Source organism: Urtica dioica, chromosome 6, assembly GCF_054948205.1.
Source record: "Urtica dioica subsp. dioica isolate 48M chromosome 6, U.dioica_male_clone48M_v1_H2, whole genome shotgun sequence".
Classification (NCBI taxonomy): Eukaryota; Viridiplantae; Streptophyta; class Magnoliopsida; order Rosales; family Urticaceae; genus Urtica; species Urtica dioica.
The window spans coordinates 3,678,309-3,693,856 of record NC_142761.1 but is presented as its reverse complement, the minus strand read 5'-3'; the positions used below and the strand labels follow the sequence as shown (position 1 = coordinate 3,693,856).

Here is a 15,548-nt window from a genome sequence, read left to right as displayed (position 1 = left end):
TTGAAAAAAGAAAAGTACATAATTACTACTACGTGGGTGGTTTTCTGTTATCCAACATATTTGCATTCATGGAGGGTCCCAAAATCCAAAGCGAAATTTGGTGGGTTAAAGAAAATTGCAAATTCGAAAGCAACAACATCATCATTGCTCTTACTTGCAATTCAAGTTAATTAATACCTTTTAAATGAATAAATAAATTCTTCTTATTCTTCTATAATGAGACTGATTAATAAGTTTCAGATCTACAGGCATATGACAATATACTATGAGTTCAGATGTCAGAAAAACCATATGTAATATCTGTCATATTGCTCGTTTCAATACAAATCTTCTATATCTTCATACTTTCTTAATCAACAAACCAATTCCAATGCATTATCATTTATCACTAGTAAATAATTTCATGTGCTTCAGAAAAATCATACCTGTAAATAATATCTGTCATATTCTTCATTTCGATAGTAATAAAAATAAACTTAATTAAATCAACAAAACAACCAACGCATATATAAAATAACTAAATACTTAATTAACTTCATGCTTCGTAATACACATAAAATAATTACACACACTATGTGAATCCTTGGGTAATCTTCTTCACCACAAAAAAAAAAAAAAAAACCGCTCAATTACAAATCAATCTTATACTACAAGCTTACTTAGTAATTCACTCCATGCTTCAGAAAAAAAAAAGGATTCAAACTATCATAGTCTTCTCTTCTCAATCACAAACCGGCACATGATCATAAATAAGTTTTAAACTATTATTATATTAGCTTACGGAGATTAATTAATAAATAATCAATGTGTAGGCGTGGTCAACAAACATCAGGCCTGGGCTTCTTTCTGACGGAGATACAGCCTCTCTGATGATCCCTAAAGATTCGAATCTCCGAGGAATCTCTGAGATCCTCGAGGCTGATATACTGTTGCCTCACCGTCCTCATCGAGTCCCCACACGTGTCGCTGACCCACACGTACGGGTGACACGTCTGGTCGTAGTAGTACAGCAGGCTCTTCACCGCGCCGTTGCCCGCCACGTCACCGCCGCCGCCACCTGGCATGTAGGCCTTGTAGATGCTCTTGCACTTGACCCTCTTCGAACACCCCGGCTTGAGCGCGTGGACTTTCTTCAGGATGGACCCCACCCGGATTTGAAGCTCCACGGGCTTGTCGCCCAGGTTCCATATTCGGGTCCCCAGACCCGACCCGTGACCGCCGTGGTCTCGGCAGCCGTCGAAGCACCCTCCGACGATCGGGAATATTCCCATTTTCAAAGGCTCTTTGGTAATATATGTAAGCTTGGAGTTCAAGGCAACGTCTGTTTTCTTGATTCTCTCTCTCTCTCTCTCTCTCTCCTTCTATTCTATATATGGAGAAGCGAACGTGTTGGTTTGGTTGTTATTGCCTATTGGTGCGCGTTTTTGGACCGTTGGATATATATATATTTGTGATCTTGATGTTTGCGTTTTTGTCGCTTTTGTTATGCATTATTCGCTTTTAATGTTATTTGAATATGATTGGCTTACCCTCGCTTTTAACTTTGACATAAAAAGTCTTTCATATTTAAACTTGAAGGATTATCTTTGTAATTGATGATATTAATAATAAAAATATATGGTTTGATATGATTTTGACATATGAAACAAATCTCTTGAACATGTAGCTTTCAAAGTAAGAAAATCGACTAAAGACAGTAAGCGTTTTTTTTTTTCTAATTAACTTTACTTTTGACGGTTGAATCAACCTTATCTATAATCATGCTACTTTTTTTTTTCTATATATAATTAAGTGCACAAGTATTATTGTCAATGCCGAAAGATAGATTAATTTAGAACACGGAAACTCTAATCTATCAAATATTTTTATTTTGATCAAAGGTTTGTTTCTCACTTAAGACAATAAATAAATTCGAAACCAAGACTATATAACATAGTGGACGTCAAAGGTTTTTTTTTTTTTTTTTTGAACAAATAGTGGACGTTAAGGTTGTGTTTGGTAGTTAACTCAAAAAGTTTTTGTTTTCTATTTTCTAATTTTTGTAGTTGTACTGAAAAATTATTTTGTAGTTGTTTTCAAAAAGCTGTTTGGTACAGTTTTCATTTTTGTTTTTGAGAAAGTGAAAAAACTGAAAAAAGTGTTTGGTATAGTTTTTATTTTTGTTTTTGAAAGAATGAAAAGAGAAGATGAGGAGAAAGAGGAGAGAAGAGAAGAAATTTTTTTTCAAAAACAACTTTTATTTGTTTTCAGTTTTCTTTACTTTTTTCCAAAACAACTTCAAAATTTTTTGAAATTTTTTTCCGAAAACACCTTACCAAACACATTTTCCAGTTTTGTTTCCTATTTTCACTTCTTGAAAACTCAAAAACAGTTTTTGAGTTGATAAACAAACGCACCCTAAATGTTTGCAACATTAGTCACATATTCTTTTAGGTACTCTTTTATAAGGAAATGATGTCGTTTTCTTACCAAGCGTGATCCCATAATCGTATTGATGTTAGTGTGAACCGTCTAAACAAATCCACATATTCTCTCGGATACTGAGAAATCTAATCGAGTCAAACGTGTGGATTGTAACCTTTGTGATCTTTGGTGTAAGTTTCAGAGTTTGATCGAGAGTCAAACCTCAAAGCATGCGATCTTAAGTTGATAAAATGCTTGTACCCTGCAGTTAAATGTATCGACCTTAATCTTGTCAAATGTACGATTTCTAGCTCGGACTAAGCTCACCACATGCCATGGTACAATAGAGAGGTTCATGATGCATTTAATATTATAATTAAAGAATTTCTAATTGATATTAAATAGTAATTGAAGCTAATTATTCTAGTCGACACTCATGGAGAATTTCAAACCGTCTTGTTGACACGACTATGATCAAGATTTTCCCATTTAAGATGCATATATAAATAAATGAATAAATAAATAAATATAGGAAATATACATAGATACTATTTTCTTCAATGTCTTTTTATAAATGTTTTTACCAAAATGTGGAAACTTTGTATTTTCTCAAACTAATAGTGTTTTATGGGAATTAAGTCAAACAGACTGTTAATTATGAAGAAAAAAAATCATATTCATGTCCATATAAATTTGTAAAAAACTATGAATTTAGCATTTTCTTATATTCATGTCTGTAATTCCCTGAACTAAATTAAATATTTTGCTTTTATTATGCAAATGGAATACAATTAGCCCATCCATTAAGGAATCAGTGGGGTCTCCACCAATACACCATATTTCAACCCCGATAGAGAGTGGAAAAAGCCATAAGGTATGTATACCAACCAAATTTATGTAAAAAATAATAATAATTATGAAGTTGGAGGAGCTGGATTTCTAATTGTACCCACATGGATTTACAGCTTCATCATGAGGTTTCATATGTTATGATGTTGCTTTCTCTTTTCTCATGGGAATTCCTTTTCATTTAATATAACATGCTCAAGTTTCAAAGCATACCACATTTTTTTCCAAACCCCATTCAAGCCCTTTCCTCAGATTTTTTTTTTTTTTTCGTAGTTCAAGGAGGAACGTGGAGTGTGACAGTTAGACTTAGATCTACTAAATGGACGATTGGTTGGTGCAAAATGGCTAAACAGTACCACATTGTGATGATTATGGCCTATTTTGGAGGACCATCACAGTAAAGCTTAGCCTTTAAAGCCCAACATGCCAAAATTCTAAGTAGGCATTCTGGTATTCATTGCCATAATAACTTGTACAAACGACAAATAAAGCTTCTACTTTATGGACCCAGAAAGCATGAATCAGTCAAAAATATTTCAAAAGTTTTCTCAAGGTGAAACAAAAAATCTTGAAACTATAATAAATACAAGTCCTTTCATGGTTTCAAAGTTAAAGGTGTAATCTTTCCAACTGTAAGTTGACCATACAGTTCAAAACTAAAAGAATCCTATAAGAGATTGTATATGTACAAGAAATCATTGATAAATTGATATCAGCACTATAGTGTGTAAAAAACCCAAGGCATGGAAAAATAATGTACAAAGGAAACCTTTTTTTTTGTTTTGTTTTTCTTGTTCTTGGTCTTTAGTTTTCATGTTTGTCTTCGGAACTGTCTATCTTGATTATGAGAGGTTGGCTGAGATCTACAGAAGGCTCGACTACAATGGGAATCTCGGTTGTGCCTAAAATGCTGTCAATATCCTCATTTTCAGCCAAAGCTTTGTTCAGAGCAGACTTTGCAACTTTTGTGACACATATCATTAACACCACTGCATAGAAAGCCGAAAAAAAAAGAATGTGATATGTATATAATCATGATTGAAGCAGAGGCTTACCACACAACCAGGAAGAAAAAGGAAAAAAAAAATGTTTTAGACCATGATTGAATTTCTCAAAGGTGGTATTTATTAAGAACTTGACATCTTGTGGGTGAGAATAATATAATAATTAGTACTTAGTTAAAGGGTGATTTTAAAATATTTAGTAATATGTTAGTCTATAAATAGAATTGGAAATATTTGGGGTTGAAAATAGATTGGAGAAAAGCTTAGCGCCTTTTCGGGGACATTCGAATACCCCTTTATCTTGTAATTCCTATTGTTTTATCGAAGAATATCAAAGGTCCTTCTAAGTATGCTCGTCGTTTTCTTACATTGTTGGACCTCCCAAGTATGTGCACAAAATCAGAAAAAGGTTTTATTAATTTATCAATCATATCCCAATGGAAGCGATTTCATAGACTAGTTGCAGGATGTGAAGTATGAGCCTGCAAAGTTAAAGTTCCACTTACCAGACACGAAGAGCCCCAATACAATACATGCCTGTGATTATGAAACATGATAGACATACATTAGAACACATGGATATCTCCAAAGCTTAAATACCGATTCACAATTCCATGACCAATTCTGAAAAACCGGTTCTTACCCAACGGGTTTTTGAAAACTTGCTCCACCCATGTGTCACATCAGACAGATCTTTGAGAGTGGTTCCGACATATACAAGTGCGAAAGTTATCGGCTGTGTACAAAATCAGCGTAAACTAATCAAACACAAGCAATACGATATAAACCTCTTTTTTGTAAAACTTCCTTCGGACAAATATTCTAATTATCCCTTTGCATTTTCGACTGAGTACCCTCGGAACAGCATGAAAAGAGACACAATCACTAATAGCTCTTCGAGGCTAAGAACAACATACCATCATTCCCAGCCATGAAGCAAGCATGTATTCTCCAAGAGAGACAGGCGTCACAGATAGAAGGTAGTTCATCATATTAAATGGCAGTAATGGCACAAGCCGAAGCAACAAAATAATCTGCAGAACAAGAATGACATAAAGTACAAATGACTATCCATATATATTTTTGATAACCATGGAGTCCGTGTTAGACCCGACTAAAATCCACGAGGTCCAGGCATTATTGACCGAGAGACTATCCAGTGACCCCAATTGTTGCGCTCAGTGGGAATCGAACTGGGGACTGATAAGGTCCCGAGAATCGACCTTAACACTAGACCATAGAGGTTAACGGGACTTTCGGAATATCCTCACCGTAGAGGAGACAAGCATTGGTGAGCATCTCTTTCGGTACAAAATTCAGACATTATATCGAGGATAAAAGGTACATTAACGGGTCGTATGTACTACAAACCTTAAATCCAGATCTCTGAATTGCGATTGCCACTGAACAGAACTGCGGATAATCCTTCAACTTTGATGTAACATACGATCTTCCAATCTGCACGAGAATCAACATTATATATGGCATTGCCTTTCCATTTTCTTGTATCAAATACAAAAGATCTCGGGAACTCACAGTTCTGCCAATAAAGAACGCTGCACCGGCCCCAAGTGCAGCGCCAATAGAATCGGCCAGAAATCCAATGGGAAGCCCGAAAAGATAACCGCCACCAAGCTGAAAGATGGGCTATCGAGTTAACAACATCATTGCCTAAAATATGGAATTTAAAGGGTTAACATTTACCGTAAGAACTGAAGCTGGGACGGCCAATACAGTCAACGGAATATAAGCAACAGCCCTGCATATCGAATTCTCGGGGATCAATTTACTCTTTTGAGAAAGGAAATGGGATCAAGAAACAAGATTATGCTTACAGAGCAATGGGACCCCAGGGACCAAGATCCTGCTCAACCCATACTAAGAAGTCCTTCAAGAACTGTTACAAAAACAAATAGTTTTCATTCTTTACCAATCAGTCAAGGCTTTAGCTATTTATTGATCAACTGCAATAGAAATTCCTACTCAATATAGGAAATTAGGTTAGTTACGTCAATCACTCAAACGCATCCCATTAGTTACTAGGTCAATTTTTTTTTTTTTTTTTTTTTTTTTTGCTAAAACATAGTTGACTCGTCCGATCGGAAGATTTCAAATTCCAACTCATAAATCCCTAAACATAGCGCCCAAGCTAAACATACAAACGAAAAAGAAAAAGAAAAGAAGAAGCTTGGACACAGGAATCGATCGATTGAAACGGAAAGAGCGGACCTTTTCGACGGGGAGGGTCAAGAAAGCGGCGACGATGGCGGCGGCGAGGAAGAGGAGGACGGTGATCCTGAGAGCGGAGACACAAGAGAACGCCATGGAAAATCTGCTGCGCCAAGGTCTGCAAGCTTCGTCGTCGTCGATGAAGAAGTCCGGTTCGGCTTGCTTAAGGGACAAGCGAGGCCTCAAGCCTCCGAGGTTTGCCAGATTTGGGGTGTTTGGATGCGGAGATAAGCGAATCGTTAACACTGATCCTTCATTTCCTTCTTCTCTGGAAATTTCCCTCTTTATCGTTTAGTCTTATCAATTTTACTACAGCAATAAGATTAGTACCATTTCTCAGGGCAAATTTGGATTGGGATGGGAAATGGAATAAGATTTTGGGATTTTCTGAGTAACACGGTCGTTGGAATTTTAATTGGAAGATTATCTGAGAAAGTCTCGCAGGATAATTTTTAATTGGTTACATATATTTGGGCCAAAATGAGTTGACCCGTTTGATTTGTTTTGGGCCAAAAAAGTATTGACCATTTTGATATATTTTTGCGGAATTTGACGTTGTCACGACAACATCACATTAATTCATTTGTATCATAAATGAGTCTAAATTGCATTCGTGTTTTTTTTTTTTTTTTTTTTTTTTTTTTGCATATTTGTCACCTATACAATGTCTTAATTACCATTCTATTTTATATCCAACAAGAATTCATATCCACACCCAAACCATAATCTCTCATCAAATTCTCTCCCAAACCCTAATCTCTCTAGCTTAAGCTCCGCCTACCGCACCGATCGTCGCTCCGACGAGGCCACCGCCGTTGTAACCCTCGCCGGAATCACAGATTCAGCCTTCTAGTCTACTTTTGTTTTGTAAATATTTAACTGTGATTCTACTTTTTTCTTCTAGTCTACTTTTGTTTTGTAAATATTTAACTGTGGTTCTACTTTCTTTTTTTAGTCTACTTTTTTTCTTTACATATTTAACTATGGTTCTACTTTAAGGGTATTGTGGTATAATAATAAATAAAAGTGACTTACTTGTAACACGTTTTTTGATGGTGACATAGATGCAATTTTGTTCATAAGAAGTGATTTTGGTGCAAATCTCTCTATATTTTGAGCCGAGCCTGGGACATGGTTACAATTAGGAGCCCAATAAAATTCTAACTACAAACTTACAAGATAAACTTAATTGGGAGTTGAAATTAGTCATATTACTGAACAAAAAAAAACTTTCATAATATATAGATATATATTTCCAATTAGACTTCTATAATTTATGTTTAATGATTAAATTTTATATTACAATCAAATATTTATTGCTAATGTAGAGAGTAGATAAAAAATAGGAAAAGAGAGAAAAAAAAAAACGCATACACATATTTATATAATATAAATAACAATGCATATAGAGAATTTAACTTATAACGACATTGAATTATGTTATGTAGGTGCAATATCTTGCAATATTCCCCATGAACATTTATGAAAATTAGAAGGCAGATTATCTTTGTTTTTAGCTCTCCTTTATCTTATTTATAGAAATTGGAATCACATCATGCAGTGGAATACTCAGACACACAATGATACAATAGTAGCTAATCGTCTGGAATATTCGTAAGTAGCAAGATATGGATTTTACCCTTAGGCTATCTTACTACTCTTAAACAATTCTAGAATTGTTTAAGAGTAGGGTAATTAAGCAAATGGATACATAAAAGCTTGAGTAACTATAATGAAAATCAATCAATATGAACAAATAGTCTCTCTTGTTAAATTTTCAATGCATTTATTTACATTTTAACTTTACTAGAAGAGGAGCATCTGATACCTTTGAAGCATGGTCGTATAACCTCCCAAAATCGGAATCAAATAAGACTTCGGAATATTCAGACTCGGCTCATGATAACAAAAAAAAAAAAAAAAAAAAAAACAGCATTCAAGCTTGGACGAACTTATTTTGAGAGTTTTTTCTTTCCTCAAGCTATTGAACTCGAATTTATTTTGAGTTCAGAATGAGTATTCAATTCAGTAAGCACTAGATAAGATATTTTAAAGTTAACCTTAATCAAAATGTAATAAAATCGACTCTCTTGTTTACATTTTCTATGAAAACGGTTGAAGTTTAGTCTTAAAGCTTCATCACAGGCTCTGTTTACGGGATCAAGTTCGCAGCTCAACCGTTGGATCATAAACCAGAGATTACTTCCAGTACAAGCAATCGACGGTTGAGATTAGAAGATAGTTTTAATGCTTTGTTTCTATTTTATAATTATCGGAGAATGAAGAGAAGCAAGTCGTAACTTCATTCTACCTCATTAGTTGGGAAACACATTTTGAGAGATTCTTTGTAAGGGAAAGAAAGGAAAAGTGTGAGAGAGTGTGTAAAACCAAACCAGATAGTGATCTTGATCTTCGTTGATGGATTTAAGCACATTGTCGAATCTGGATAAATCGTGTGTCATCTAATTTCCGAATATGATTTGTTTGGCGTGGTCTTATTATGTGTTGCATGAGTGTGAAAAAACTTGGGGTTTTCAAGAGCATTCACCTACGAGAAGTGCAACAAAAACGACATTGTGATTCACATTTTCAATTTCGGAATGAGCTCACTTGAGGATTTCAATGAATCAATGGCTTTTAGAGCTCGGATTTCTTGTTTGGGACATGATTTTACCAGAATGGAAGTGATTGATCGCGTGTTTGTTGTTATTTTTTTTTTACTTGGACGTTTCTCTCTTCTTTTTTTTTTTTTTTTTTTTTTCTACATTGACTTGGATGTGTGTTGTTAGTCTATGCAGCTTCATGATCATGACCAGGGATCTATGAAGTGGTATCATAAATTGTGACGCGTAAATCATGTTCATTTATTGACCATCATGCCTCCTAAATCTTGGTTTGTCATTGTTGTCAATGTCTTTAACGTTTGATGTTGATTGATAAAGATAACATAAATGTTACAGCTCATCAATGTAGTTTGTTCATAAAGGTGTTTAGCTTACAGTTGTCAGTGTAAACATTTCTTTAAAGCTTCTTTTATTTCCCATTGGAGTTTTTTACAGATAAGTTATCAAAATCAATAGTCAATACACTTTCACATGTCAAAAAAATGTCACAGTTAGAACAGAATGACAGAGCAGAACAGAATGCCTTTGATTAAGTACATCAAAATTGTTTATACCTTCATACTAACAGAAACACTTGCAAAAAAACAAAAATAAAAAGCGAGAGCCAATATATGGTAGACCATATATGATCATTAATATATAAATATAAACTCATCATCTACAACCGTGGAATATGCATATATAGCATGTCTTAAAAAAAAAAACAAAAAAAAAAAACCCTATAATCTTAACAAATAAAAGAATTCTTAACAAAAAAAACCTATAATCTTAACAAATAATAAAAAAAAAACCCTATAATTAATACCAATAAGAAGAAAAGAAAAATAAATAAATAAATAAGCACCATAATATATATAATAAACTACTATATGTAAAATGCTTCCCCTCCAAGAAATACCCAAATTCATTCCCGTTCATCTTAACTTCACAGAACCCTAAAACAAAAAAAAACAAAAAAAAAAAAAAGAAACCCGAAAAAAAAATTCCGAGCCGTTTTCTCTTCCCCGGGGAGCACTAATAATAATTATAAAAAATAAAAAATAAAAAATAAAAAAATTCCGGTCCTATCTCGGGCAAATGGCGTTGAGGATAACATGGGCGAGCATCAAGTCGACAAAGTACTGGTGCCCGATCTGCCCGTCCCGCCACCTCATCTTCGCCGGGGCCCGCCCGTAGTGGACCCCGTCGTTGCACCGGTTGTCGAAGTGCCACGGGAACGTCATGTCGAAATCGTCGATGACCCCCGAAACCAGCCCCGCTTTTTTCATGCTCTCCAAAAACACCCAATTGAAAGCCTCCATCTTCGACGGGTTGAACGCCATCGACCTCGCGTACCCGCCCGTCGCTATCGTGCTCCGAAAGACGACACGTGGCGGCCTCGCACCCCTCTTCCGGGCCGAGCCCAGGGTCTCGGCCCAGAACTTGGCCGCGAAATCGGCTCCGTTCGCGAACGCCCGGAGAGTCCTCCAGAAGATTCCGTCGTGGAGGCCCGAGTTGATCACCACCGTGTCGGGGACGGTCTCCCCCGAGAAGTAGCTCCGGACGAGGGCTCTGAAGCCCTCGTTCTGGAGCGAGTTTAGGCCTTGGTAGTTCATGGTCTCGTTGTAGTGCCCGTTGAAGATGCTCGTGATCCGCACCGTCTGGGACGGGTCCCGCGGGTTCGTGAAGTTCTTGTCGAACCGCCTCGGGACCGAAGCGACGTCTCGGCGGTCGAGCACGAAGTTGAGGAGGTTCCGGATCGTGTCGACGTGGTTCGAGTCTCCCCAGAAGAAGATCCACCGGTCCTTCAAGCAATCCCAAGCCGGGTTCGGTTCGAAGAACCGGAACGAGCAGTGGGCCGAGTAGACCCACCCGTTGCTCTCTATCGAGCCCAACGGGCCTTTGCACCACGGGCCCGAGCAGGGAAAGCTCGGCTTTAGGCAGCGGAACCGACCGTCGTCCCCGATCGGACACTCCTCGTTCTTCGCGAGCCTCGTCCAACGCCCGGTCCACAAATCCCGGTCGAAATCCGATTCCCCGCAGGGCTCGATCCGAGGCAGAGCGCGGCCCGAGCCGTTGACGAATCGGACGCGAATCTCGCGGAGCTTCGCGTCGAGGACGAATCTCGACGGAGAGAATCTCAGCCCTTCGAAGTGGCTGTAGAGGAGTATCACGGTCAAGTTGTAGTCTCCGGCGAAATCGGGGTGGACTTGGAGGGTGACCGAGTAAGACCCGTTTCCGAAGTCTCTCACCGGCGGCCGAGACTTCCACGATTCTCCGGAGAGGTCGGTCTCGAAGTAGTCTCCGCCGAGGCACCGCCGAGTTCCGTTCCCGTCGAGGGCGTGGAAGACGAACTCGTGAGCCTCACCCGCGGGTAACTCTATCGAATCCAAGCCCTTTGACAGCCCGTCCAATCCGGGGATCGAAATCTCGGCGGTCTTGGAGTCCCGGCAAGGCTCGCCTCCAGGGGAAAGCCACCGGGACATGAGATTGCTCGTCACATTGGGCTCCAATTCGGCTCGGGCCCAATCGGCTAAGCTCGGACGGGTTTCTCTCGGCTCGATTAGGGTTTTCGGTTCGGGATTGGTCGGCAAGTCGGAGCTCAGATGGGTTTGGTTGATTTTCAAAACGGGCTGTGATAATTCTGACGAGTTCTGGTACTGATCAACCGAACCTCCATTGAATTGGGTTGAATAATTCGCTATGGGTTGAACACTAGAAGTACTAACCTTTGTGACGAAGTCTTGCTGGGATTTCCAAGCTTCTAAGAAGGTTTTAACGGTACAACCGTCGATACTCCAAACGACAACCATTCCCAAAAGCACCATTGCCGAGAGAACCCCGAATCGCCAGTGAATCAACGGGCCTGAAGATGGCCAGGAATTAATGCCCTTTTCTTTCATCTCGAAAACTGGAACAAGAAGAAGAAGAAAAAAGAAACACGGAAAATAAATAAAGATCAGAACATTGAATAAAAACCCAGAAACAGGGAGAGAAGAAAGTTTGATTCTTTACAGAAAAAAAAAAACGAGAGTTGAGAGTTGAAAATTGCTCTTACTGTGTGAGGATATCTAGCTCAAGAACCAGTCTTTTTTTTTTTTTTTTTTTTTCAGGTCCAGGAAAATCTAACGAGATATAATGTAGGTTTAATTTTTTTTTTTTGGTGAGATAAAATATTTGGTTTTTTGCAGGAAGATTTCGAGAGAATGTTCTTTTTCAAGAACATTAAGAGGAGGAGAAGAGGCTTATCAATATTTGTGTGTATTAATTACTCATGCGGTTATAATAGTTTTTTTTTTTTTTCTTATTTACTTTCCCGTGGAGAAAGAAATATGGAATATACACACATTTTATATCTTTCGCTTCACGTACGTATGGTTAGTGGTAAATTTAATGAATCGAGAAGAATAATTTATTGCTGGAGGGGCTACGTGGCTGGAAGTTGGGAACCCAAAAAATTACAAGAGGTACTTGTATTTAACTCAGCTGTTGAATTTACGGAAATACCCTTAATAGATTGATAGTAATGAGAAAAATATCTTTTGACCTCGGATTAAAAAAAAAAGAGTGTGTGACCGATAATGAAAAAGAAGTTGGGTAGTTTTGAAAATGTCAAATCCTATAAAAATGGGATACATTAAACCCATTCTTTAGACGTTAACAAATTTGAAGTTCATTTTGTAGAGTAAAATAATAAATTAAAATGGGCAGCTCAATAGATATAGTGTTTTTATCGATTTATTTGTCTCCGATGATAAATGTTTTCAGGCCACAACGCAGTAGTAGTTGATTTCCGAATGCTAAGTTAACAATAAAATAAAGTAAAAGAGAGTTTAGGAATATGATAGATTTAGAGTTTTTTTATTAAAATTTTGGTCTAAAATATATAATTATCCGCTCATTCTCAATTTTCACTCTACCATAAACTACAAATTATTTAACCACAACAAAATTTATGAAAAATAATTTCATCAAAAGTCTTGAAGATAAAAAAGAATCATAATATTTAAATATATATAAAATTGACAGAGAATTTTTTTAAACATAAACTAATAACCATACACAAGAGATAGATCACCGACAAGGGTAATATGGTAAAAACTAAAAAGTGAGGGCTAGTTAGTGTACGGTGGGTGGGGTAAGGGGTATTTATGTCATTAATTCAGAGTCATTATTGGATTGGTTATGCAATTGCATGGCAATGGTGGTTTAGGAAAGCCTGTCAAATGGACATCACGTGGAGATGTTTTTTTTTTTTTTTTTCATTAAATTATATCTAATTAATCTTATAGTACTAATTGAAAATTGAAGAATGTGATTATGAAAAACTGCATTTGTGAACCCAAAAGCTACAATAGTTGTGGGGGTCTCCTCTTCCTCCGAAACAGCAATTTATATTTATTAGTTAATCTTTACAAATATTTTTGTGATCTGAACTTAATATAATCAAATATATGAATGTATTAATGAAAAGAATTGTCAAAAAAGCTACATTAACTGATCCACCAAGCAAGGCATATATTATGGCAACATATATACATGTTCTTCAACATAAATTATTTTGTAATTTTCTTAATAGTTAGTTTATATTTAAGATAGCTTTTTGTGAATGTAACATGATTCATTCCTGGTCAAGTGGAAAATAATTGTGACAAACTTTTATTTAATGAATAACCACTTCCAGTGAAATTTATAATAGCGGATATCTATCTATATATTTTGCTAGGAGAAAATTTTGTGGAAAGATCATTGTAAAGCGAAAAAAAAGTAAAGATATGTTAGCATATTTAGTACGCTTAGCAACTTAATCATAAGTATAATAATGCATTTGGAATCCGAAGTTTATCTCAGAACATTCCAAATACGAGTTATGATACTGTGAAAACCGTTTGACCAAATACGAGTTATGACAATAATAGACAGCTAAATAAATTATTGAAAACTAATGACGTCTTTTTTTTCTACAAGAATTTAACGAGTTTTGGCTGTTGTATTTTCACGTGTTTTTCACGCTTTGGTTCCTAACTATCGCATGTATTATAAATAATCAACTTCCACATAAAAAAAAAAAAAAAAAAAAAAAAAAAAAAAAAAAAAAAAAAACCATTTTTCTTACCTTTTAATCGACTTCGTATTGGCAACATTCTCACCAAACTTGAAACGACGCTCTTGATGTCTTGTATGGATGATGGTGATAGATATCGACACTTGACCAAAAAAATAAGCTTGAAACAAAAAAAGATTATTAGAGTTGATAAGATTTTAAAAAATGAGTACGCAAAATAATATCATAAAAAAAAACTGCACACTTTAGTTACGGGTAACATCACCGGATCATTGAAGGAAAAAAAGAATGCCAATATTCTACAATATAATCACATATATTCATACGGTAATTAAAGTATTATATAATTTACTTCGTCAATAAGATTAATAAAAATACCAATTAATGTATCTATCTATGAAATGTGGATTTGAAATTGAAACTACGAAAAAACAGCTATTGTATAGCTTTAGACGATTTAAAAAGGAATAAAAAAAATGGTGCGAGCTACGATGGTTTAATTACCTCGTTGTAAAATTGAAGAAAATGTGCTCTCAGAAAGTGGACAATTTTGGAAGGAGAAGATGAAGAATAAGACATAGATTCAAGAAAAGAAATAATTCCATGTTTCTCTGAGTTTGAATTGAAATATAATAATCAAGATGGGTTTTGAATTTAGTTTACAGGCAAGAAAATGGAATAAGTAAACGCAGGGTTTGTTACAAATGGAGATTGAATAAGCAATATTTAAACAATAATGAGTCATTTTAGGACCTGATTTAGACAATTTAAAATTGGATTACATTTCAACTCATTTATAGTTGTTTTGACACAGCAAAAAATCTAGAGCTCCACAAATTTTGGCTTTTTATTTTTTACTTTCTTACGATTGAAAAAAGTAATTAAATAGTAGGCCATTAGTATTTTATACAAATTAATATTTTAATAAAAGCTGGTATTATTGCTGAAAAACATCGGTGTGTAAACAGCTATTTATGTGTAATTTCTATGAATATATAAATTTATTTAAAGGCGTAAAAGTCACATGGGTTAGCAAGAAGCAAACTTTCCAAGAAGAAAAAATTGTTTCCAACTCAAATTGACATATATACTGTGCAAATACAACTTTTTGACTATATTCTGCTCTACATCTCAAACTATCACACGCCTTTTATTATTGTTTTAGAAAATAAATTTAATATTTGTGATTTAAGCGTGTAGGCCATTCAATCCCTCATTTTTAGAAAGAGCTTATCACAAACAAACTATAACGTTCTTTTTGAAGGACCACGCTCTTTTTTTTTTCTTTTTTTTTTTTTTTATCGGAAATTTGAAGGACCGCACTCATTGTGCGTCTTCAATCTTCGACATAAAATAAAAGAAGAAAAGACCATAAAAGATTTTCAAAAAAATAAA

General features: G+C 35.8%; 3 protein-coding genes across 3 annotated transcripts; all 3 read right to left on the bottom strand.

The window, feature by feature from the left end:
• Nucleotides 1–516: 516 nt before the first annotated feature.
• On the bottom strand, nucleotides 517–1,412 carry LOC149392985 (RING zinc finger protein). Its single transcript, XM_089617242.1, has one exon. It carries the CDS (start codon nucleotides 1,269–1,271, stop codon nucleotides 819–821), a length of 453 nt encoding a protein of 150 aa, XP_089473368.1. The 5' UTR covers nucleotides 1,272–1,412; the 3' UTR covers nucleotides 517–818.
• A 2,394-nt stretch (nucleotides 1,413–3,806) lies between these two features.
• LOC149392984 (SNARE associated Golgi protein family) lies at nucleotides 3,807–6,919 on the bottom strand. The gene is made up of 9 exons (XM_089617827.1): nucleotides 6,486–6,919; nucleotides 6,092–6,153; nucleotides 5,961–6,015; nucleotides 5,793–5,891; nucleotides 5,628–5,714; nucleotides 5,174–5,290; nucleotides 4,900–4,992; nucleotides 4,763–4,793; nucleotides 3,807–4,241 (listed from the first exon to the last, which is right to left on the bottom strand). Exons 1-9 carry the CDS (start codon nucleotides 6,579–6,581, stop codon nucleotides 4,057–4,059), a joined length of 825 nt encoding a protein of 274 aa, XP_089473953.1. The 5' UTR covers nucleotides 6,582–6,919; the 3' UTR covers nucleotides 3,807–4,056.
• Nucleotides 6,920–9,681: 2,762 nt separating this feature from the next.
• On the bottom strand, nucleotides 9,682–12,448 carry LOC149392983 (uncharacterized). Its single transcript, XM_089617582.1, has 2 exons — nucleotides 12,147–12,448; nucleotides 9,682–11,999 (listed from the first exon to the last, which is right to left on the bottom strand). The coding sequence occupies exon 2, from the start codon at nucleotides 11,989–11,991 to the stop codon at nucleotides 10,174–10,176; it is 1,818 nt and encodes a 605-aa protein (XP_089473708.1). The 5' UTR covers nucleotides 11,992–11,999; nucleotides 12,147–12,448; the 3' UTR covers nucleotides 9,682–10,173.
• Between the last annotated feature and the right edge of the window lie 3,100 nt (nucleotides 12,449–15,548).